This window comes from Hemitrygon akajei, chromosome 14 (assembly GCF_048418815.1).
Source record: "Hemitrygon akajei chromosome 14, sHemAka1.3, whole genome shotgun sequence".
NCBI lineage: Eukaryota > Metazoa > Chordata > Chondrichthyes > Myliobatiformes > Dasyatidae > Hemitrygon > Hemitrygon akajei.
Genome location: NC_133137.1, coordinates 78649517 through 78675225, shown reverse-complemented (window position 1 = coordinate 78675225; position 25709 = coordinate 78649517). Strand labels below are relative to the sequence as shown.

Sequence of the window (25709 nt, the reverse complement as noted above, 5' to 3'; positions counted from 1 at the left end):
ACCACAGTGCAGAACAAGCAAAATTGGCTTTCTTCCTGACTGACACCCTGTCTTTTCAGTCCATCTGGGCCAGCATTTAAATTGACCCAAAGATGGAACAGCGAAAGGCTCCAGCACCTTGGAGAGAAGTGTGAAGATCGTAGAGAGTGAGTGAAATTGGCTCTCAACTCCAGTTTGGGCCTGTGTTTATATTGTCTAAATAGCGCATTGTGCCTTCCACTAGGACCCAGGCAGTACTGCTGTGAAAGGCCCACGCTGCCCAGTGACCCACTCCAGGTCCAGATTCTGTCACCCAGCCCAAGCTCTTCAGATCAGCTTGGCACCCAGAGTGATCCAACCTCACTCGCGGGCCAGTTGAACGAGCACCGACTGTTCTCTGCCCAGGCCCTGACCTCTCTTTCTGGTGCCCAGATCGATCCAAATTCACTCCCGGGACAGTTGTACGGGCATTGGACCTCCATCCAGAATGATTCTGCCACACATCATCTCTTCTCATCCCTCGAACAACCCACCTCACCATTGCTCACCCCTTCGCTGTTTGTGTCGATAATTTAACACAATTTACCTCAGAAAAGGTATTTTTAGTGATTTTTAGCTTTTTGATGACCAGAAGCTTTTTGATGTCACACACGTTCGGTAGCACCATCTTAACCAGAAGTTCCAGAAAGTAACAGGATTTCTGAAAGAACTAAAAACTCCATTCTCCATGCGTAACCAAAATCTTCTGTCTGCATCTTTATCTCTATAGCACTATCCCAGGCACTCCATTCTCAAGATCTAAGCCTCCCTAGCCTTCTACCCTTAGGTAATTGTTAATGAAGCCATCTGGTGTTGCTCTCCTCCAAAGTAATTAATAGGCAGCACATCCAACTACAAGTCAAAACAAGTCACATAGACACTGAACAGACATGAATTTGACAGCTGGAGAATTAAAATTTGCTTAATTAAGTAGTCTGTGAAAAAGACAGCCTCATGAATGAAAACCACAAAACCACCTGCTCACTGATGTCCTTTCAGGACTCATGTCTGCCAGTCTTACCTTTGTCCTGGTTATAACTCCAAATCCTCAACAGCGTTAACTGGCTTCCAAAGGGCATCAGTAATCTGCGTAGTTCAAAGGGAAAGGTAAAGTCGAGTCTATAGTCATCTGCACAAGTACCTCAAAGTTCAAAGTAAATTTATTATCAAAATACATATATGTTACCATATACAACCTTAAGATTCATTTTCTTACAGGCATACTCAATAAATCCATAATAGAATAATAACCATAACAGAATCAATGAAAGGCTGCACCAACTGGCTGTTTAACCAGAGTGCAAAAGACAACAAACTGTGCAAATACAAAAATAAAGAAATAATAATAATAATAATAATAATAATAATAATAATAATAATTAATAAATAAGCAATAAATATGGAGAACATGAGATGAAGAGTCCTTGAATGTGAGTCCATTGGTTTTGGGAACAGTTCAGTGATGGGGCGAGTGAAGATGACCCCTCTGGTTCAAGAGCCTGATGGTTGAGAGGTAATAACTTTTCCTGAACCTGGTGGTGAGATTCCTAAGGCTTTTGTACCTTTTTCCTGATGGTATCAGCGAGAAGAGGGCATGTTGTGGGGGGGGGGGGGGGGTCCCATTTGATGGATGCTACTTTCCTGCAACAGTGTTTTATGTAGGTGTGCTCAATGATGGGGAGGGCTTTACCGTGATGGATAGGCCTGTATCCATTATTTTTTGTAGGATTTTCCCTCCAAGGGCATTGGTCTTTCTGCAGTTCTCACATTCCTGCGCATTCAAGTTCCGCCGCTATCTTTAAGGAGTTTGTACATTCTCCCCTTGACCGTGTGCATTTCCTCCAGGTGCTCCGGTTTCCTCCCACGGTCCAAAGACGTACCGGTTAGTAGGTTACCGTACGAAACCATGATACAACCAGGGCAATAACAATGGGCAACAAATATTGCTGTTAACAGCAGTGCCCACGTCCCTGAACCAACAGATGAAAAATACAATCAGGAGAAAATCTGCAGAAGCTGGAAATCCAAGCAACACACACAAAATGCTGGAGGAACTCAACAGGCCAGGCAGCATCTATGGAAGAGAGTAAACAGTCGACGTTTCAGGCTGAGACCCTTCAGCAGGACTGGGGTCCATTGCAGGCGGTGGAGAGAGAATCCCGAAGTTGTGGAAGTGACTGGCCTGGGGACGCCAGGTGCCACCTCATGGCGGAAAGCGTGGTGTGTAGGACGCAGTGGGAGAAGCAGTCAACTGAATGTGAGTACCTGGGGTCCTCACAGGGACTGAATCGAGAGGCTTGAAAACGGTTCAGGAAGCCATGTAGCACAAGATGGCGGCAAAGGCATGTTCCCAGAAAGGATCCATGGCAGTGGTAGCGGGTCTGGGTGGGCACATGGTCGAAGAGTTGGAGGGCACAGAGGGCGAGCAGTAAGAGAGGGTTTCACTGAACTCCCGTCGAAGGGAAGACTTAAACTTCAGGGTAGGCATCTCCGGAAGAGATTTCACCGTGTAGCAATCAAATCACAAACAAAAGAAAATCAGCGACTGCTGGAAATCCGAGCAACACACACAAAATGCTGGAGGAGCTCAGTAGGCCAGGCAGCATCTATGAAAAAGAGTAAACAAAACCTTTCATCAAAAAATATATCAGTTCTGCTGTTTCATTATCCTGCTGTAGAGAGCATATGTTCAAAAGGTTTCAGAATAGAACGTGTAGTTTGGTTTCTACCTCAGAATCAGAATCAAGTTTATTATCACTGGCATACAGTGCCTGTAAAAAGTATTCACCCCTCTTGGAAGTTTTGATGATTTATTGTTTTACAACATTAAATCACGGTGGATTTAGTTTGGCTTTTTTGACACTGATCAACAGAAAAGACTCTTTTGTGTCAAATCTACAAATTGGTCTAAATTTATTACAATTATTAAGCACAAAATAATTGACTGCATAATTATTCACCCCCTTCAATTCAGTGTTTAGTAGATGCACCCTTAGCAGCAATTAAAGCCTTGAGTCTGTGTGGATAGGTCTCTATCAGCTTTGCACATCTAAACACTACAATTTTTCCCCCTTCTTCTATACATAACTGCTCAAGCTCTATCAAATTGCATGGAGATTGTGAGTGAACAGAACTTTTCAAGTCCAGCCACAATTTCTCAATAGGATTGAGGTCTGCACTCTGACTTGGCCATTCCAGAGCATTAATGTTGTTGTTTTAAAGCCATCCCCATGCTTTATGCTTGGGGTCATTGTCTTCCTGGAAAACAAATCCTCTCCCAAGTCGCAGTTCTCTAGCAGACGGCATCAGGCTTCTTCCAGGATTTCCCTGCATGTTGCTACTTTCATGTTACCCTCTATCTTCACAAGCCTTCCAGGGCCTGTTGCAGTGAAGCATCCCCACAGCATGATGCAGCCACCACCCTGCTTCACCGTAGGGATGGTGTGCTTTTGATGATGTGCGGTGTTTGGCTTATGCCAAACATCACGTTTAGCCTGATGGCTGAAAAGCTCAATTTTGGTTTAATCAGACCCTAGAACCTTCTTCCAGCTGACTTCAGAGTCTCCCACATACCTTCTGGCAAACTCCAGCTAAGATTTCATGTGAGTTTTTTTTAAACAGTGGCTTTCTCTTTCCCACTCTCTCATAAACCCGTGACTACTGAAGCACCCAGGTAACAGTTGTATGCATAGTCTCTCCCATCTCAGCCTCTGAAGCTTGTAACTCCTCCAGAGTGGACTCTGTGCCCCCTTCCCACTCTCAGTCCACAATAGAAACCCATATCGGAATCAGGTTTATCATCACTCACCTTCGTCATGAAATTTGTTTTTTTTGTGGCAGCAGTACAGTGCAATACATAAAATTACCACAGTACTGTGCAAAAGTCTTATGCTCTCTAACTATATATATGTGCCTAAGACTTTAGTGCAGCACTGTATATCCAGAAATGTAAATTACATTTGTGTTCTGCTGATTATTAATTAAAGTTGCAATCCATGTAGACATTTACAATTTTTTTCTTTGTTCTCAATGGGAAAACGTTCAGTTGCTATGGCTATCAGGCTGCTCCACTGTACAACTCATCAGCTTGGCATCCGTTCAATATGTGCTTACGAAGAGGAACTGGCAAAATGCAATGTAGGGGCAAGATCCTGTTGAACTGGACTAGGTCACTTCCTTTTATCATCATCATTATGTGCCATGTCGTTTGACGTGGGTGATCATGGCCTATGACCATGATTATTCTTGGCAAATGTTTCTACAGAAGTGGTTTGCCATTGCCTTCTTCTGGACAGTGTCTTTACAAGACGGTTGACTCCAGCCGTTATCAATATCTTCAGAGACTGTCTGCCTGGCGTCAGTGGTTGCATAACCAGGACGTGTGATATGCACCAGCTGCTCATACGACTTTCTCCCATGGCTTCACGTGACCCTGATCGGGAGGGGTGGGGATCTAAGCAGGTGCTACAGCTTGCTCAAGGCTAGCAGAGGGAAGGAGTGCCTTAGAATTAAACAGCAGTACAAAAGAAAAACACTGAGGTAGTGTTCATGGGTTCATTGACCATTCAGAACTCTGATGGTAGGGGGGAAAAGAAGCTGTTTCTGAATTGCTGAGTGTGTGTCTTCAGGCTCCTGTACCTCCTCCCTCATGGTAGCAATGAGAAGAGGGCATGTCCTGGGTGATGGGGGTCCTTATTGATGGATGCCATCCCTGGGCTACTGAGTCATGAGAAGAAAAACATGTAGATTCATAAAATAGGATAGTTAGAAACTTGTTCCAAGGCAAAGGAGTCTAAAACTAGAGGGCAGTGGTTTAATTAAGAGGGGGGGGTATTTAAAGAAGATCTGAGGGATAAGTTTTTCACACAGTGGGTGTTAGTCATCTGGAAGGAATGGCTAGAGGAAGCAGCAGAGGCAGAGATTTTTTTAAAGCAAAATAAACTTTATTCATAGTTAATTACAAGAATAAACTGTTCCATGCCTTTTTCATTCTTTACATATATGGTCAATGCTTTCTGTACAGTTCTATTACATTCAAACACATTAATAGCTCTGTTGCTGCACATCGAGTATTTGACAATCTTTTTTATTTTGGGTTTCTTTATTTTGTGGCTGTCTGCAAGGAGGTGTATCTCAAGGGTGTATATAATGCTTACATACTTTGATAATAAATGTACTTTGTTTCCACTCACGTGGTCCTCTGGGGAGGGATACTAGCTACCACGATAATCGAGGGGCTTCCTACCCCAGCTGGCCCCTCCCTCTCCAGTAGGAGAAGAACCCCTCACTGTGCTCCTTCCCCATCGAGCTCTTGCAGAATACCAAGCTTCAGTGCGTCCCTCAGCACATCCCCCTGCAGCCCACAATGAGATCATTACAACTACCTAAAGCAATTAGGTAGGAAAAGCCGGGGCAGAGACGGGCCTAACGTGGACAAGTGGATTTCGTGTAGGTAGGCACCACAGTCAGTGTGAGCGAAGTGGGCTGAGAGGTTCCATTTTGTGGTAGAGTGTGATTTTGATGATTTTTCTAGGAAAAGGAGTGAAGTAAAAGTGGTATGTAGATGGGGTGGAGGTACACAGGCTGCTTTGCAAAACAAAATACTCAGAAAGTCCAGGATAATAATTCTATCAGGTTATATTGGATGCATACAAATGATCCAAGGGTAATTGTAGAAGGACTCTGCAATCAATTTTCTGACACGTGAAAGGGGGTTTATAGTGGGAGGTTTTAATAAACTGGTTGTATCCCATTGAGGTTCATTGACAAACAGCATATCTGGCAGGGTGTCAGGCGGGCAGGCTACATGGCTCTGAGTCATATTTATTTAGAGATATTGTGTGGAGCGGGCTGTTCTGATCCTTCGAGCCACACTGCCCAGCAGCCCTCGACAATCCTGATTTAACCCAAACCTAATCACAGGACAATTTACAATGACCAGTTCACCTACAAAGTCTTTGGACTTTGGGAGGAAACTGGAGGAGCTGGAGTAAACCCCACCTTCCCCGGGGAAGACGTACAGGGGCTCCTCACAGAGGACGCCAGGATTGAATTCCAAACTCCAACGACTAGAGTTCTAATAGTGTCGTGCTAACTGCCGTGCTACTGTGGCATACTGGCCAGAAAGTGCCCTCAGGAAATGAGTGTGTGATCTTGACATCATTGATAATCTTTTGGAGTCAGCCCCGACATAGACCACAGCTGATGATCCCTATCTAACTGGGCTGCGTTGTTGCCTCTAAGCTGTGTGAATGTGCAACCATGCAGTAACTGAAATGCTCCCATGCACATTGCCTTCGTTGCCACACAGTGGTGGAATTTTCTTTGATGTAAGGTTAATATAATCTTGAAATTATGGTAATATAATTTTGAAATACCCTGTAATTAATTGTGTTAATGAATGTAATCTTTAAGTTTTCTAAATAATAAACATACCACAACCTTTACTTTGAAACATTTTAGAGCTTCATTGTATTTATACAGCCCTGCCAAAGGATTTCAGCCCGGAACATCGACTGTACTCTTTTCTTAGATGCTACCTGGTCTGCTGAGTTTCTCCAGCATTTTGTATGTGTTGCTCGGTTTCCAGCATCAGCAGATGTTCTCTCGTCTGCGATGTATTTATACTATCTGTGTTTCAAGTTACTACTCTGTTACAACTGTAACAATAAACACAGAACAGAGTTTGGTCGCTTTTTGTCAATAACCCGCCAGCACGTTGAGCACCAACGCTGTAATATGCCTTTACAAAACAAATATATAAAGTGCCATGCAGTTTTCAGGCCATGTAAAAAGTTCCTGCTGAGGGCAATAGTCAGTCCATACAGCTATATACAAAAAGAGGAAATGTTGCTGGGCTGGCCTTAAACGGTCTGCTCAGTACAAAGTACAAATTACTCAAGTGGGATTGTAGAGAGCATGTAACCAACATCAGGTGAGGTGGTTCCAGTGACTTGAAAAAATACTCGATGGGCTGAGTGGCCTATTTCTGCTTCTACAGTACTTTGCAAATATCTTAGACACACACACATATACTGTATGTATGTATGTGTATATATGTGTGTGTGTGTGTGTGTGTGTGTGTAGCTAACGTACCTAAGACTTTTGCACAGTACTGTATTTGTCAATGTGGAGCAGAAATCAAGTTTGTAAATCTGGCGGGAGCAAAGGATGTTGGAAGAGGCAAAGGTGGAGCGTTACAGGAGAGGTGTGGGACAGGTGACAGAGAAGGAGTGCCAGGCACAAGTACAAACACCTGTCAAGATCATTTGATTCCAAACAATTGGTTTATTGATCATTAGAGAATATCTCTCTGGTTTTTCCCGCATCCTCGCCGCTCCCTTCCCCATTTCCCAACCATGATTCCCTGCCCCCTTCCCACTCCCAGTCCACAGTGGAGACCCATATCAGAATCAGGCTTATCGTCACTCACGTATGTCATTGTTTATTTCTGCGGCAGCAGTACAGTGCAATGCATAAAATTACCTCAGTACTGTGCAAACGTATTCGACACCCTGGCTAGGTATATGTGCCTAAGACTTTGGCACGGTACTGTATGCCTTATGGTCTTATGATTTGGATAAAAACTGGAATCACTAGATGATCTATTGATTATTGCATCCTGTATGAGTGATATATTGGGCTTGATTCTGTTTAATGCAAAATTATCCTCAACTGTAAAGTTAACATTTTTATCAAATGTGCACCAATTTCCTCAAATGCAAATTTTATCCTGTGAGATACAATAATGTTATTAAAACAAAACAAGATATTTTCTGTCAAGTAGATATGCTGGCGATAAATTAATAAAATGAAAGTTTGATCCATCAAAAAACGACTCACAAACAATGAATCTGCATTGAACTCTGAATTAGCTTTGAAAAAGTAGAGTTGATATGACATGTTTAGAAATTTCACATCAATTTCCTGCACGTTAGCTCCATTTTTAGAAGTATTTTTTACACCTAAAGTCTCCCAGTCTAAAGCAACTACATGATTTACCCCGTGCTGCGACTAGGACAGGAGTTCCCAACCACTTTTATACCACGGACCCCTACCTGCCATTAAATGAGGATTCCATGGGCCCTTGGTTGGGAACCACTGGACTGGGACATGGCTCGGGGAAAAAAGACCCATTGAGATCCTCAGATATTGATGCTCAAAACCCGACTGGTTGGGTACAGGAACCCTTGACCTATTCGTTGCAGTTAATTGAAACCGCTCAAAGATTAAGCACGGGAGTTGACACTGTATGACGCACCTTCCACAATAACAAAGTTCCAAAGTTGAAGAAAGTCTGTTGGATTTGTTATTAAGAAACCAACAAAGGCGAAAATCTTACAACAATATAATAGTACTAAATGATCAAATAGCAAAGTTAGCGATCTTAAGCATTAGCATATTAGAGAAATTAACTTTCTTAATAGTGGTCTCAAGCTAAAAATAGCACTCAGCAAAAATATATCGCCCCTGGCTCTCATTCCCAACTTGACTAAACTGAACTAGAAACAAAGCATGGATCAGAATCAGGTTTAATATCACCAGCACGTATCATGAAATTTGTTGTCATTGTGGCAGTGGTACAATGCTGTACATAATAATAATAAAACATGGATTACAGTAAGTATATTTATATTAAATAGTTAAATTAAATAAGTAGTGCAAAAAATAAAAATGGAAAAAGTAGTGAGGTAGTGTTCATGGGTTTTGGGGTACGTAACTATGCTCATTCGCTTCCATCAGGCCCCAACACACGAGACAAATTACCCATGATAACCACGCAACACAAAATATAATACAGAAAGACAGAATACAGATACATGGCTCCTACGCTGTTTTATATTGATGCTACGTTTATAATTTTTCTTTGCTTGGCAGTTATTTGGTCATGCCATTTATGGGAACAGACCTCAGCAAACTAATGAAACATGAGAGACTGACTGAAGATCGGATCCAGTTTCTGGTATACCAAGTCTTAAAAGGCCTAAAGGTCAGTTTATCTTCCACCCTTATCATTCTAACTACATAAATGTAAGAGTAATTTGTAATAAAAAGATTAAAGTACTCAGTATATCTTTCAGTACAGTGCAAGCTGTCTTGGGCACATATATGTACTTAGCTTGGATGCCCAAGACTTTTTCACTGTCCTGTATTTGTCAATGTGGAGCAGAGAGTGAGTTTGTAAGTTTGGTGGGAACAAAGGAGGTTGGGAATTGTAAGGTTAGGACATGGGATAGATGGCAGAGAAGGAGTGCCCCCCCCACCCCACGGGTGCAGACACACCCAGCCCTGAGACACCAGGTAATGTCATTTGATCCCAAACAATTGGTTTATTGATCATTACAGAATGTCTCTCTGGAGCTTTCCACTCCCTCCCCTCTCCCTTCTCCCTTTCCCAACCATGATTCCCCTCTCCCTGCCCCCCTCCCACCCTCAGTCCACAATAGAGACCCAGATCAGAATCAAGTTTATCATCACTCACATATGTCATGAAATTTGTCTTATTCTTTGTGGTAGTAGTACAGTGCGATACGTAATACAGTAGCGTGGAAAAGTGTTAGGCACCCAAGCTATATATATGTGCCTAAGACTTTTGCACAGTGTCACAAATAAATGTGGGTCATCCGTCTAAGAGGAATAACCAGATTGCTTGAGTCACAAAAATAGATTGAGGTGCTTTTATTTACAAAAATAGTGGAAAAACAAAAACCTGGACGTCCACATCAAAACTAGAAAAAGAATGGAAAAAAAAACAATATATATACAGCTTGCAATTGTCACCTCTCTGGTTAACAGCCACCCTCAGACTAAACAAGAAAAAAAACCCCAAGGCCTTGGTAACCTGAGGCTTATAACTGCTAAGCCCCTCCCCCTAGACCAACCAAAAGCTAATTAACTCAATTATCTTCCGTTCTACACAATCTGAAACTCTACTGCCAGTTCTCATAATAAACACATATACCTCATTATAGGAATCACCTTTGCCCGGTTAAGTGACTTAAGTAAACCCCAAAACTTTACTACAAGATGAGTAATTAGGTAACATAACCCTTGACCCAGTTAAAGATGGTATCCTCTACCATCAGCACACTTGTGCAGGTTGCTGCTGCCTCTATATAAGACAGCTCTATGCAGCAGCTCTGTTTCAGACCCAGTGACTGTGGAGGAGAGAAACGTTAGATTATCATGATCCTTTGCGTGTTTTACTGAATGTGCCGTATGCCGTCCGTAATCAGTGACGGGCCTTTGTCACACACAGTAATGTAGATAGTTGGTTGGGGTAGTAATTATCATTTAATAGTCTGGTTCTAGTACTTTACCAAATGACGTAGTCGTTTGCATCGAGTGAAGTTTTCTTTTTTCAACAAGATACAATTAAAGAGTAATCAGTAAAAAGCATTTGTTAGAATAAATCTGATATGTTCAGTGTTCTAGCAATGAGTGGAAGGAGAATTTATTACCCTGAGCAGGGTCTTGAATCAACCATAGCAGTGTTTAGAACAGAAGGACTTCAGAATGTATTTAATTATAGCGAAACAACACCTCAATTTAATTTTCCTCCAGCCTTTTACATTTCCCACACACCCAACTTCACTTGGCACCTCCCAGCTTTTCCTCGTTCCTCTCCCTCCACTTGTTGTCTTCCCCTTCCTATCATTGACGTTTATTCACTTCCACAGAGGATGCCTGATCTGTTGAGTTCTTCCAGCATTTTGTGTGTGTTGCACCTTAATGTAAATACTCCCATCCTTGTGTTCAGAATCTTCATTGTAATAGTCGCCTGCAATCTTCCATATAAACCGTGTTCTTCCAGATCTAGCATCTTTAAAAAATAGATTTCAAACCCCCCCCCCCCCCCATTCTGGTGGCAATGCCTTCTGCTGTGAAGTGCGTCAATAGTATTTCTTACCTAAATTTCTCTGCTTCCTTCTTTTGGTATTGTGTCAAATTTTATTTTATAACACAATACCAGCACCAGCCTAACCTCTGTCAAGGACATATATACAGAAAGGTGCCGGGAAAGGACCAGTAACATCATGATGGATCTCACCCACCCTGCTCATGGACTGTTTGTTCCACTGCCCTCTGGGGGAAGCTACATAGCATCTACACCAGGGCCACCAGACTCGAAAACAGCTACTTTAACCCAAGCAGTAAGGCTGATCAACACCTCCACCCACTAATTTCACCACTACTTTATTATTTCCTGTCAGTCATTTTAAGTACAACCCAGCATCACTTCATAGACATACAATCAATCTACAGTACAATGCAAAAGTCTTAGGCACATATAAATAGCTAGGGTGCCTAAAACTTTTGAACAGTATTGTATTTATCAGTGTGGAGCAGAGAGTGGGTTTGTAAGAACCAAAGGGGATAACTTCGCACATCTTCACTTTGGCCCATCATTGAACTGTTTCCACAACCTATGTGCTCACTTTCGAGGACTTGTCATCTCATGTTCTCGATACTTATTGCTTATTTATTCATTATTATTATTTATTTTTTTAGTATTTGCATAATTTGTTGTTTTTTTGCACACTGGTAAAACCCCCAAGTTAGTGTGATCTTTCTTTGATTCTGTTATGGTTATTATTCTATGGATTTTTGAGTATATCTGCAAGAAGATAAATCTCAGTGTTGTATGTGGTGACATATATGTACTTTGTTAACAAAGTTACTGTGAACTTTTGAACTTTGATTAAGCTAGAAAGGGAGCAGAAAAAAATTACAAGGATGTTGCCTGGAATGTGAGGTGCTACATTTTGGTAGGAATAATCAAAATAGGACATACATGGTAAATGGTAGGGCATTGAGTAATGCAGTAGAACAGAGTGATCTAGGAATAATGGTGCATTGTTCCCTGAAGGTGGAATCTCATGTGGATAGGGTGGTGAAGAAATCAGAGATTTATAAATCAGAGCATTGAGTATAGGAGTTGGGATGTAATGTTAAAATTGTACAAGGCATTGGTGAGGCCAAATTTGGAGTATTGTGTACAGTTCTGGTCACCGAATTATAGGAAAGATGTCAACAAATTAGAGAGAGTACAGAGGAGATTTACTAGAATGTTACCTGGGTTTCAGCACCTAAGTTACAGAGAAAGGTTGAACAAGTTAAGTCTTTATTCTTTGGAGAGTAGAAGGTTGAGGGGGGACTTGATAGAGGTATTTAAAATTATGAGCGGGATAGATAGAGTTGACATGGATAGGCTTTTTCCATTGAGAGTAGGGGAGATCAAACAAGAGGACATGAGTTGAGAGTTAAGGGGCAAAAGTTTAGGGGTAACGTGAGGGGGAATTTCTTTACTCAGAGAGTGGTAGCTGTGTGGAACGAGCTTCCAGTAGAAGTAGTAGAGGCAGGTTCGATTTTGTCATTTAAAAAAAAAATTGGATAGGTATATGGACAGGAAAGGAATGGAGGGTTATGGGCTGAGTGCAGGTAGGTGGGACTAGGTGAGAGTGAGCGTTCAGCATGGTCTAGAAGGGCCGAGATGGCCTGTATCCGTGCTGTAATTGTTATATGGTTATATTGGAGGACTTGAACTATCAAGAGAAATTTGATAGGCCAGGTCTGTTTTCTCTAGGGCACAGTGACATGACAGAGGTACTTAGTACTATTAAAATAGACATGATGGATAGCTACAGTCTGTTTCCCTTGGTAGGGGTGTTTTAAACTTGGAGATCATAGGTTTAAGGTGAGAGGGAGGAGGTGTGAACAGGATCTGGGTGGTAGCATTCTTTCACACAATAGTGGTTTTAATCTGGAATGGACCACCAGAAGCAGCAATGAGGGCAGGAACAGTAACAACTTTTACGATGCACCTTGAATGAGCAAAGCAAAGAAGGATAAGCAAGCAACTGTGATTAGTATAGATAGGCATGATAAGACCATGTGACCATAAGACACAGGAGCAACACTGGGCCATTCAGTCCATCGAGTCTTGCACTATTCTATTATTCTATCATGGATAATTCTTTTTCCCTCTCAATCCCATTCTCCTGCCATCTTCCTGACTAACCAAGAACCTATGACCCTCCGCTTTGGGGGATCTGACGTCCTTGTTGCCATTTTCTGGGTGGGCGATACGTTAGATTTTGTGTGAGGGAGGGGTCGGGGATTTGGGGTCTGATGTTCTTGGTGCTTTTTCCGTGTGGGCGATCTGTTAATTTTTTTTGTGTGCGAGGGAGGGGTAGGGTGTTAGGGGTTTGCGAGATTTTCTTCCTTTTCTCTTTTTCTTTCTGGGGGGGGGGGAGAGTGATGTATTTTCTTTCAAAGACATCCGTGGCTTTTTTGATATTTCATGGGTATCTGGAGAAGACAAATCTCAGAGATATATTCTGCATGCATACCTAGATAGTAAAATTAACCTTTGAACCTTTAAATATAATCAATGGCTTGGCTTCCACAGTCGTCTGGGGCAATAAATCCCACAGATTCACTATCCTCTGGCTAAAGAAATTCCTCCCCACCTCTGTTCTAAAGGGACATCTCTCTAGACTGAGGCTGTGCTCCATGGTCCGAGACTTCCCCCCACTATAGGAAATATCTTCCCACATCCACTTTAACCAGACATTTCAATGTTTGGTAGGATTCATTGAGATTCCCCCTCAATCTTCTAAACTCCAGCAAGTTCTGGCCCAGAGCCATCAAACATTGCTCATATGTTAACCCTTTCATTGCTGGATTCATCCTCATGAATCACCTTTGGACCCTCTCTAATGCTAGCACATCTTTTCCTATGTAAGGCACCCTTATCTAAGAGTTTCTCATATGATGATTGGTATAGGCAGTTGGTGAGCTGAAGGGACTGTTTCTAAGCTGTAAAACTCTTGACTCTATTGCCCTTGTACTTCCATGTCCATCCACCATCGCTGTCTCCTGAAGCCACTGGCTTAATTGATAAGAAAGTTTCTTGCACAGTGAGTTGTTCTACTGTCTAAAAAGTGGGTACGTGTTCAGATAAGAGGCAAGCAGACTTTCTGCCCATCTAATTAATCCTGGAAATCCCCAGGCTTTTCACATTCTAATATGATGCTAATTTTTCCCTCTGTAATTCCTGCCATATTGTTTTGTGGCTTTGCATTACTGTGGCTGGAAATTGTTATCAAATATAAATAGTCTCTTATCAAGAATTAGAACTTTTCCTAAAGATAATTTGAACTTGTAGGCCTCCATTGGTCATGCTCAGATATGGATGTTGCGTCCTAGTTGTTTAGATATGCAAGCCAGGGCAGTGCGATATGGAGAGTAAGCTGTTACTCATGTAGTCGGCTCCCCCTCTCCACACAGCTGATGGACCCAAAGGAACGACAGAGACCGATGCAGTTTGGCACCAACAGTATCGTAGCTGTTGCCAGTCAGTGTTGAACTCAACATAGGGCTGCCTTAGATATTCCAGCTCCAGATTTATCCCTCGGGGTTTAGTCCCGAAGCCTTCTCAGTGAGTGAGTATAGTCACAAGGCAACTGAGGTTTGAGATCAGAGTTTTCCTTCTCCTAGATGAGCTGCCGACCATGGCTGATGAGCCCCACCTGCCCAAAGTGACTGGTTTTAAGGCAGCAGTATCCTGCTGTTGGTCCTTCCCCTGTCAGTAGGAATGGTTCTGCCAGGTTCAGTGGCTAAACCACGCATGAAGGCCGGGTGCTGGACTTGGTTGTCAGAGATATTTGACACGCACATCATTGGGAGCATTTAATAGGTGGTGGGAGCTTGTGATGAAATCTCTAATTGGAATAAATGTGTCTTTTCTTTATTTTAAAGTACACTTTGTCTTTTTAACAGTACATCCACTCTGCAGGGATCATCCACAGGGTAAGGCATTCTGTTGTATTTTATGTTCTGATATAACAGAGTGAGTTCATTGGTGGTAATTGCATATCATTATACATACATTTACAGCAAGTAATGTGTGAAGGGTGGGGGGTGGAGGCTTCAGAGCTTTGATGTTTCTATCATTCATTCTATGGGGTCTCTTGTTTCGGGGATATCTGTGTAGAGTACGAATTTCAGGTTGTATACTGTATACATTCTCTGAGATTAAATAAACATTCGAAGTAATGGAAGTTGTCTAAGTATCATGTTTGGTAAAGTACACCAGATCACTAGATCACTGCTACAAATCCTACCAGCTGGGTTGCATTACAAGCTTTACAATATGTGAGCATAAAGAGTTAAGCTCCTTCTCCCAGGTCCTCCAAAGCACCACTGGAGCCCTAATGAGTTGCGGGGAAAACTTATCATTTACTGAATCGCGCACTAACGGAAGTCTATATCACAAACCTGTCCCAGTTATGTGCAGGAGCCATGGAACTGCATTCTGTTAGCTGATCTAATGTGTAAATTCTTTCCACAAAATATATCAAGTATAGAGAAAAAGTACCGAAAGATAGTTTTAGCTAATAAATTTAGTAGTGACTTCCACACTGTGGCTTCCTGCTAGTTTAGAATTTACATTCAAGAAAACTCAGCGATGCTTTTATTTTCTGAGGAGGATGAAGAGTGCTGGAATTTGCACATCTACACTCACTTTGTTCTACAGATGCACAGCAGAGAGCATCCTAACAAGCTGCATTACTGCTCGGTTCAGAAATGGCAGTGCAGCAGACAGGAAGGCTCCACAACAGGGTAGTCAACGCTGCCCAATGTATCACCGGCAACAGCCTACCCACCATCAAGGACAAATATACAGAAAGCTGCTGGAAAAGGGCCAGTAATATCATGAAGGATCCCACACACCCTGCTCATGGACTGTTTGTTCCACTCCCATCAGGGAGGAGGCTACGTGGTATTCACGCCCAGGACCACCAGACTCAAAAACAGTTACTTACCCCAAACAGTGAGGCTGATCAACACCCACTAACTCCACCACGATTTTATTATTTTCTCTGAGTCACATTATGACTAGTCACTTTATGGACATATAATCAATCTATGTGTATAATCTACCTTGTTTATTTATATTTATTATGTTTTATGATTATTATTATTGTGTTCTTTATCTTGTGTGGGTTTTTTGTGCTACATCAGATTCGAGTAACAATTATTTTGTTTTCCTTACATTTATGTACAGGATATGGCATTAAACAATTTTCAATCTTGAATACAAAGGCGTACATTTAATTTGCAGGGATTGTATTTCAACCTGTTTACTTTGAAGGAAAAGTTGGTGCTTAAGACATGCATTTCAGACAGACAGACAGACAGACAGACATACAGACACACTTTATTGATCCCGAGGGAAATTGGGTTTCGTTACAGCTGCACCAACCAAGAACGGTGAAGAAATATAGCAATATAAACCCATAAATAATTAAATAATAATTTAATCATGCCAAGTGGAAATAAGTCCACCTATTGGCTCAGGGTTTCTGACACTCCGAGGGAGGAGTTGTAAAGTTTGATGGCCACAGGCAGGAATGACTTCCTATGACGCTCAGTGTTGCATCTCAGTGGAATGAGTCTCTGGCTGAATGTACTCCTGTGCCTAACCAGTGCATCATGGAGTGGATGGTCAAAGGTTCAAAAGATTCAAAGGTTCGAAAGTACAATTTAATGTCGGAGAAGTGTATACAATATACATCCTGAAATGCTTTTTCTTTGCAACCATCCAGGAAAACAGAGGAGTGCCCCAAGGAATGAATGACAGTTAAGTGTTAGAGCCCCGAAGTGCCCCCCCAGCTCCTTCCTCCTGTGTGTAATCAGCAGCGAACAACAGTCCTCCTTCCCCCCACCGGCAAAAAAAAAACATCAGCATTGCCACTGAGCACTCAAGCGTGAGCAAAGCAACAGCAAAGACACAGGCTTGCAGTTACCCCAAAGACTTCGCATTGCACCCGGTATTTGACATACCGCAGGTTCTCTCTCTCCCTAATAAGGAATAAAGAGGTGTCTCCATTTTCCCAGTGAGTCGGGAGATATAACAAACAACTTGCTGGTTTACGATGTTAAAAGTCCGTTATGTCACTTTTTCCGAGCTCCGTGCCTGAAGATCGCAAAGATCCCGGTCTCCAGGCGCACAGTAGATATCCCAAATCCCCCAACGACACATGGGTCTCCTGCCGTGATACCGACCCTCGATCCTCCCGTCTCCAGAGCCCCGAGATCCTAGGCTTCCAAATCCAATCTGGACTCTTAGGCCGAGCCTTTGGCGTGCCGAACAACAGCCAGCTATGGAACCCCGAAAGTGGGTCCCATTCCGGCAAAGAACCATAGTCAGCATGTAACTCCGGGTCAGGGTCTTCAAAAGAACCCCGAAAGGGAAAAATAGAGATATTAAAGATGGAAATTGACAGAAGAGCCATTTGTTTTAATCTGAATTAAATGGACTCACATCTAATCTAGGGAAATTTTACTCAATGTCAGTGAAGTTTGACATTTGCTAGATTGTTACCAGCAGTGATGTTGCATCCAAAGGAGCCAAGGAAGATCACTTTCAAGGGGGCTTCAGAGGCAGCAGTACCACCTCACTTACTTCACAGCCATTCTCCAAAATATAAAGCCCACCCAGCAGTGTGGCCTTTTGTTGACACACCCACACAGCCTTCAATGTGATGATAAGGGCCAAGTGTTTGGGAGTTTCATAAAGATCCAAAGCTCCTGTCTTTGTTGGACAGAACGGCCAATCAGCGCCGGCCTGGAAGTTGCTCTGTTGTCATGTTCGCTTTGGTATTAGAAATAAGAGATTCTGCAGATGCTGGAAGTCCAGAGCAACACACACGCAAAATGCTGGAGGAACTCAGCAGGTCAGGCCACCTCTATGGAAATGAATAAAAACAGTCGACGTTTTCGGCCGAGACCTTTCTTCAGGACTGAGGAGGAAGGAGGAAGAGGCCAGAGTAAAAAGGTGGGGGAGGGGAAGGAGGTTAGCTGGAAGCCAGGTGGGTGGGAAAGGTAAAGGGCTGGAGTGGAAGGAATCTGATAGGAGAGGAGAGTGGACCATAGGAGGAAGGGAAGAAGGAGGGGCACCAGGAGTTGGTGAAGGGAAGAGGTAAGAGATTATATTATTAGTATTAGATTATAATTATTAATATAGCTGACTAAATTAAAAACTGAGGCTGTGGGTTTTTACATCTGGGAAAAGCTTTAAAAATGGTTGCCAAAAATTAATATTTCCAAACACACAAAGGTACCAGTCATCATTCTTGCATCTAAAATAATGAAACTATTTGAAACTTGTTACTTGAGAACAATCTGAACAGAAACCAAGCAGTTAATAGTCTATAGTATACTTGTTTTAAAGTACCTGACTCAAAATGTCAGTTTCTGATTATGTGTAGTTATTGGAATAGCCCTCAAAACTGTTCCAGATCTTTAATCTGGACCTCGCTGTAAAAATCCTACACACTGCATTTTTTGATATGGTGCTCAAAGTAATCTATCTTTGTAATGTTGACTGAGAAATAAATATTAGCCAGGCCTCAGGTATATTTCACCTGTTTTGGAACTAATGCTGTGGGATTTTTAAAGCCGATTTGAGGGAGTAGACTGGATTTTGCCTTTGGATCTTGCACAGAAGATGTTACTTCCAATAGTGAAAGACTCCCTCTCTACTGAAGTAGGGTGTCACTAAATATTTGTGCTCACCTCTGAAGTGGAGTTTGAGCCATCATCTCCATGACTATGAGAAGAGAGCACTGCCTACAGAGCTAAGAGTCTCTGCCCAATATGTCAACTGTTTATTCCTCTCCATAGATGCTGCCTGACCTGCTGAGTTCCTCTAGCATTTTGTGTGTGTTGCTTTGTATTTCCAGCATCGTGAATTATACAGTTTTGAGATTTGGCTGCTTACAGGCAGCTACAAAGCAAGAAACCTGAAAGAACCCAATTTTAAAAAAAGACCCAATGCACAGAGAGAGAAAACAAAACACAAGTTGTACAAACAATAAAAGCGAGCAACAGCATTCAGGACCAATTTGAGTCCATTGATCCGAATCTCCAGAGCAGCTGGAGTAGGCCCAAAGCCTACTTGTGGTTGAAAATCTACATCCCAGGAAAGATCTGACTCCCTGAACTAACTTGAGTGTGTATAATTGTTCTGTTATTAGGATCTTAAACCCGGGAATTTGGCAATCAACGAAGACTGTGAGTTAAAGGTAAGCTTGATATCTGATTTAAATTGGCAAAGCTATTGGGACAGTAAGCGATTTAAAAGATATTGTAGTTCGGAAGGATCTAAATTACTTTGAAGAAGATTAACTTGCATTTACTAAATTCTCTGGAATTTAGAGTGATGAGGTGACGTAGGGTCCATGTTGAATAGATGCAGTGTCAAGGTGAAGAGTGTAATGTAGTCTTTGAATGTTGGGGGAAGCAGCCCCCAACCCTTTATTCTCATAAATGAGTATTACAACCAGCGATTTTGATCAATTTAACTGAGAATTTTTATTTGTGAATCACATGTTCCATTTTTTCATAGTAGAAACCAAAAAAGAGGGAGGATTGTAAAACAAGGGAACTAAAAATTCAAAAACTGAAATGTCAGCAGTTTAGAAGTTTCACCCTTTTTGCTCAGTACTTAGTTGAACCAGTTCTCGCAGTTATTACAGACTGTAGTCTTTTTAAATACATCTCAATTAGTTTGCACAACATGACGGAACAAGATTTGCCCATTCCTCCTTGCAATATTGCCCCAGCTGTGCCAGGTTAGTTGGGGAGCAGCAATGGACAGTGATCTGGAAGTCTTGCTAGAGATATTCCATCGGTTTGAGGTCAGGACTCTGACTGGCCCACTCAAGAACATCAAGTTTCTTCATTGGAAGTTATTCTGTTCCCCTGGCAACATGCTTTGGGTCGTTGTCCTGCTGAAAGGCGCAGTATTAAACTTACACTACACGTACGGCTTAGTGTTGAGGCCAAAAAGTTCCATTTTAGTCTCATCCGACCACAAGACCTTTTTTTCATCATTACAGTATATTCTAAGTGATGCTTTGCAAAGCCTTTACAGGCAAGGATATGCTTTTCTTTTAGCCAGAGCTTCATCCTTGCCAGTCTGCCATAAATACCCTTTCAGTGCAAGGCCTTTGAGATTGTGGAGCCATGAACATCATCTCCATGTGCAGCCACTGGCTTCTGCACGTCACTCAGAGTGACGTCACTGTAGCCTCTCTTACAAGTACCATCCTCCTCCCGCAACTAAGTTTAGAGGGGCAGCCTGGCCTAGGCAGTGTGGCTGTGGGTTCATATTTTTTCCTCCTTTTCATGATGGACTGCACTGAGCACTGAGGTATATTTGGTACCTTTGAGATGGTCTTGTACCCTTCCCCTGATTTGTGCTTTATTGTCATTTCTCTGACTTGTCTTGAATGCTCTTTCGACTTCATCTTGGTTTGGTCTGTTGAAAATCTACCATACTGTTGGACCAAACAGAGAGAGGGGATATCTATTCAGGTGATCCTCCAATTTTCTACTTCAACAAACTGGGTGAGTTGGAAAGGTAATATGCAGTATTGCACCTGAGGAAAGTTGGCGTAGCAGTTACGAAGAGGACAAATATTTTTTTAGGCCCATAATTTTTAGTAAATTGTTGCCAGATTTTGGAGCTTTTCTGTTGATTTTACATGATGCACAATGTTTTGTAGATAAGCTCAAAAGTCAACATATTTCAAATTTAGAAAATGAGACAGTAAATTGTGAAAATAGTTGCAGGGGCTGAATACTTGTTCAAGGCACTGTAAAAGAGGTAGTGGACGAGGTACAGGTCACCAGAATGAGAGAGCAGGCTACAGGAATTGTATAGCTTCTTCCTACATGTTTTTCTGTGTTGTTTTTAAATCTGTCATTTTCCAAATTTGGTATCTGGCTTGCTGTCTTTAACCGCTACATTTGCAATGGCTGTATCTCCCTCTGTGTTTGGAACTCTTTCCCTGCAGATCAAATCATTACACAGTGCGTTGAGCTAGAATACGGTAGAACAATAACAATGCAGAATAAAGAGTAAAGACTACTGAGAAAGTGCAGGGCAGGAAAACGAGGAAGGTTGTGATGTCAAGAGTCCATCTTATCGTACAAGTTTCGTCTGGCTGTACTCATGTAGGGTTCGATGACAATTAAAGTTGAACCTGAACTTGAAGAGGTCATTTAAGAATCTGATAACAGCGGGATAGAAGTTGCCCTTGAGCCTGGTTGAACACCTTTTCAAGGTTTTGTATCTTCTGCCTGATGGGAGAGGGGAGAAGAGAGAATGTCTGGGGTGGGTGGGGTCTTTGACTATACTACAGTGAGAAGTATAGACAGAGTGCATAGAGGGGAGGCTGGTTCCTGTGACACACTGAGCTGTGTCCACAACTCACTGCAGTGTCTTGCGGTCATGTGCAGAGCGGTTGCCGTACCAAGCCATTATGCACTCAGACAGGATGCTTTCCATGGTGCATAGATATAAATTGGTAAAAGTCAACGGGATCACGCTAAACTTCTTTAGCCTCCTGAGGAAGTAGAGGCGCTGCTGAGCTTTCACAGCCGCGACATCTACATAGTTGAACCAGTTATTGGTGCGTTTACACCTAAGAACTCGAAGCTTCTAAACTTGTTAACTTCAACAACACTGATCTTTACAGGAACATGTGCCCTGCCCCTTTTCTGAGCAGCTGTTCTGTTTTATTGATGTTGTGGGAAAGGTTGTCGTCATGACCACATATCATTAAGCTCTCTATCTCTTATCTATACTCTGACTCATTGTTATTTGAGATACGTCCCACTCAGTTCAAGTTTAATTGTCATTCAACCATACATGAATGCCCATGAATACAGCCAAACGAAACAGCAATACTCTGGAGCCAAGGTACAAAACATAGTACCAACACTCATACACAGCACAAGCTGTATATAACACAAATAGGATGGCATTAAGATACAGTCACACTAAAAAATGTATTCCATGTCCCTGACTTCATGAACTTTGCAGCAGTCTGCAGTCAAACACAACACAGCTTGTCTTCTGCCAAGTGAACACTAGAGGGCAGCACTGACGCCATGCCACACTGACTCCGATGCCTCTCTCTGTAAACAGGCAACCCCGCAGCTTGAGGCCCAGTCCTCGCTACAACCGAGGCCATGCAGGTGGTGTCATCTGCATGTTTGTAGGTGAAGTTAGAGCAAAATCTGGCCATGCTGTCATGAGTGTACAGGGAGTAGAGTAAACGGTTGAAGATGCAAACTAGGGGAGCACCAGTGTTTAAAATAATCATGTCAGAAGTGTTGTAGCCTATCCTTACTGATTGTGGTCTGCTGGTGAGGAAGTCAAGGATACCGTTGCAGAGAGGAGCGCTGATTCTCAGCATCTGGAGTTTGGTGATGAGTTTTCCTGGAATTATGGCACTGAAGTCAGAGCTGTAGTCTGACGTAAATGTGTTGAGTGTCCAGATGCTCCAAAGATGATTGTAGGGTGTGTGAGCTGGCAGGAATTACTCTGGGGACGAATTAGTAAAAAGCATTTTATTGAATTAATTTGAGACTCTTTTGTCTTGGGCTTTGTCAGCAGGCCAGTTACTTTCTTTCAAATTAATTAATGCCTTTAATAAGTAATAAACAGAATGTTTGTACTGGATGCTTTCAGCTAAAACAATTTGTTTTGTTTTAGTCTCAGTTATATTCAACTGCACCAGCTTCTGGGGTTTAGACGCTCTGATACTGGCATGGTCCCTTCAGAGATTCTGGGCCATCTGCTAATTCGTGGCCATATTCTGGCGCCAAGATTTGGATATTTAAAGAGAAACTGAACTCAGATTTGGTACTCAATTGTCAGCTCAACATTGGTTCTGTCTACAATTGTGTTTGGGATTTCTGTCTCATTTTGGATCCTTGTCTAGGTTCTCGTCTAGCATCTAGTCAAGAACCGTGTTCTCATCTCAGTCTCTAAATTGTGTCTTGGTTCTAGTCTCGGATACTCCAACACTTGGGTCCTTACCATCCTTGAGTAAGCCTCATGTTGCACATACGTTCTCCAGATAGGATTGTGCATTTCATTCTTTTGATTCCTGATATTTTTCTCAATGTCTATTCGTATTCTGCTCTCATTGAATCATTTCTTGCTATTCGCTTTCTCTGTAAACTGAAAATTGATTTGCAATTGGCATCAGTAGAGATTGCTTAATTTGATGTTCCTGCTCCATCTGTGAAATGCTAGGTTTAGCTTCAAGGCAAAGCAAAATGGGACACCTTCTTCCAAGAAACTCACTCCTCACCCCTTTACGTCGGCAGCACAGCAGCGGAAACTGTACTCAGTTTCAAACTCCTGGGAGCGCACATCACACATGACCTTTCCTACACAGTCAAGGAAGCTCATCAATGCCTCTAATTCCTGCTGAGGCCGAAGGGAGCTGAACTTAGCACCTCTATACTCACGTCATTCTACAGATGCAGAGTAGAGAGCATCCTGACAAGCTGCATCAGAATCAGAATCGGGTTTATTATCACCAGCATGAGTCATGAAATTTGTTATCTTAGCAGCGGCAGTTCAATGCAAAACATAATATAGAAGAAGAAAAATGTAAAATAAAATAATAATTAATTAATTAATTTACAGTATACATATATTGAATAGATTAAAAATCATGCAAAAAGCAGAATTAATATATATTTAAAAAGTGAGTTAGTGTTCACAGGTTCAATGTCGATTTAGGAATCAGATGGCAGAGGGGAAGAAGCTGTACCTGAATCGCTGAGTGTGTGCCTTCAGGCTTCTGTACCTCCTACCTGATGATAACAGTGAGAAAAGGACATGCCCTGGGTGCTGGAGGTCCTTAATAATGGACGCTGCTTTTCTGAGACACCACTCCTTGAAGATGTCCTGGGTACTTTGTAGGCTAGTGCCCAAGATGGAGCTGACTAAATTTACAACCCTCTGCAGCTTCTCTCAGTACTGTGCAGTAGCCTCCCCTCCCCCCCCACCCCCCATACCAGACAGTGACGCAGCCTGTCAGAAAGCTCTCCACGGTACATTTATAGAAGTTTTTGAGTGTACTTGTTGACATACCAAATCTCTTCAAACTCCTAATGAAGTATAGTCGCTGCCTTGCCTTCTTTATAACCACATCAATACGTTTGGACCAGGTTAGGTCCTCAGAGGTCCTGACATCAAGAGCTTGAAACTGCATAGTACAAAAACTACACTGTGGTGATCAGGAAGGCTCCACAACAGGATAGTCAAAAACTGTCCCGTACATCACCAGCACCGGCCTACCTGCAACAAAGACACACATATATATGCAGAAAGGTTCAGAAGAGGGACAGTAACATCATGAAGGATCCCAGCAACACTGCTCAAGGAGTGTTTGTCCCATTCCCATCAGGGCACATGTAGCATCCATGCCAGGAACTCAAAAACAGTTACTTTCCCCGAGCACAAAGGGTGTTCAACAGAATCAGAATCAGGTTTAATATAACCGCCATATGTTGTGAAATTTGTTAATTTAGCGGCAGCAGTACAATGCAATTCATGACAAATATAGGGAAAAATAAATTACTATAAATATATATATGTATATTAAATAGTTAATTTAAAATAGACGTGCAAAAACAGAAATAACAAAAAAGTAGTGAGCTATTGTTCATGGGTTCAATGTCCATTCAGAAATTGGACGGCAGAGGGGAAGAAGCTGTTCCTGAATCGCTGAGTGTGTGCCTTCAGGTTTCAGTAACAGAAGAGGTCATTCTTTAGAGCTACGTTGATAAGTTGGGACCAGGTTAGATCCTCAGAGATCTTGACACCTAGGAAGTTGAAATTGCTCACCCTCTCCATTTCTGATCCCTCTGTAAGAATAGGTTTGTGTTACCTTGTCTGACCCTTTCTGAAATCCAGAATCAGCTCTTTGGCCTTGCTGACGTTGAGTGCAAGGTTGTTGCTGCGACACCACTCGACCAGCTGGTACATCTCGCTTTTGTGCGCCGTCTCATCTCTATCTGAGATTCTACCAACAACTCATTTCTGATTCATCAGCAAATTTATAGATGGTATTTGAGCTATGCCTAGCCACACAGTCATGGGTGTAGAGAGAGTAGAGCAGTGGGATAAGGTGAGGTGTGCCAGTGTTGATCATCAGCGAGGAAGATATATTACCACCAATCCACACAGACTGTGGTTAGGAAGTCGAGGATCCACTTGCAGAGGGAGGTACAGAGGCTCCGGCTCTGTAGTGTATTGATCAGGACTGTGGGAGTGATGGTGTTAAACGCTGAGCTGTAGTCAATACAGTCTTCAGTCACTAACTCCACCACTACTGTATTAGTTCCCATCAGTCACTTATGTACAGCCAAGCATCACTTTATGGACATACAATCAATCTGTGTATATAAGCTATCTTATGTATTTATATTTACGCTGTGATTTTTATCATTATTGTGTTCTTTATCTTATTGTGTGTGTGTGTGTGTTTTCTGTGCTGCACTGGATCTGGAGTAACAATTATTTGATTCTCCTTTACACTTGTGTACTGGAAATGACATTAAACAATCTTGAACTGATCGTTTTTACCACCTGCTTGTGAATTCAGTGCATCTGTTCACGACAAAGAAAGGGATGTGTTTAATTTGGGGCTTTCTCATTATTTTGTAGATCCTGGACTTTGGATTGGCAAGACATGCTGATCAGGAGATGACTGGTTACGTGGTTACCAGGTGGTACCGTGCCCCGGAGGTCATACTTAACTGGATGCATTATACTCAAACAGGTAACCTGAGCTCATTGTTATTGAGCA

The 25709-nt window shown here is 42.2% G+C and overlaps 1 protein-coding gene across 3 annotated transcripts in view; it reads left to right on the top strand.

Moving 5' to 3' along the window:
• The window catches only part of mapk12a (mitogen-activated protein kinase 12a), a 122118-nt gene that overhangs the window by 52252 nt on the left and 44157 nt on the right, over window positions 1-25709 (top strand). For 2 of the 3 annotated variants that reach the window (XM_073066411.1, XM_073066410.1), the window contains exons 4-7: window positions 8896-9007; window positions 14803-14832; window positions 19065-19112; window positions 25568-25682. In XM_073066411.1, coding sequence (XP_072922512.1) covers window positions 8896-9007; window positions 14803-14832; window positions 19065-19112; window positions 25568-25682 — 305 coding nt within the window. The remainder of the gene's footprint in view (window positions 1-8895; window positions 9008-14802; window positions 14833-19064; window positions 19113-25567; window positions 25683-25709) is intronic. The other variant, XM_073066412.1, reaches the window with a different exon arrangement.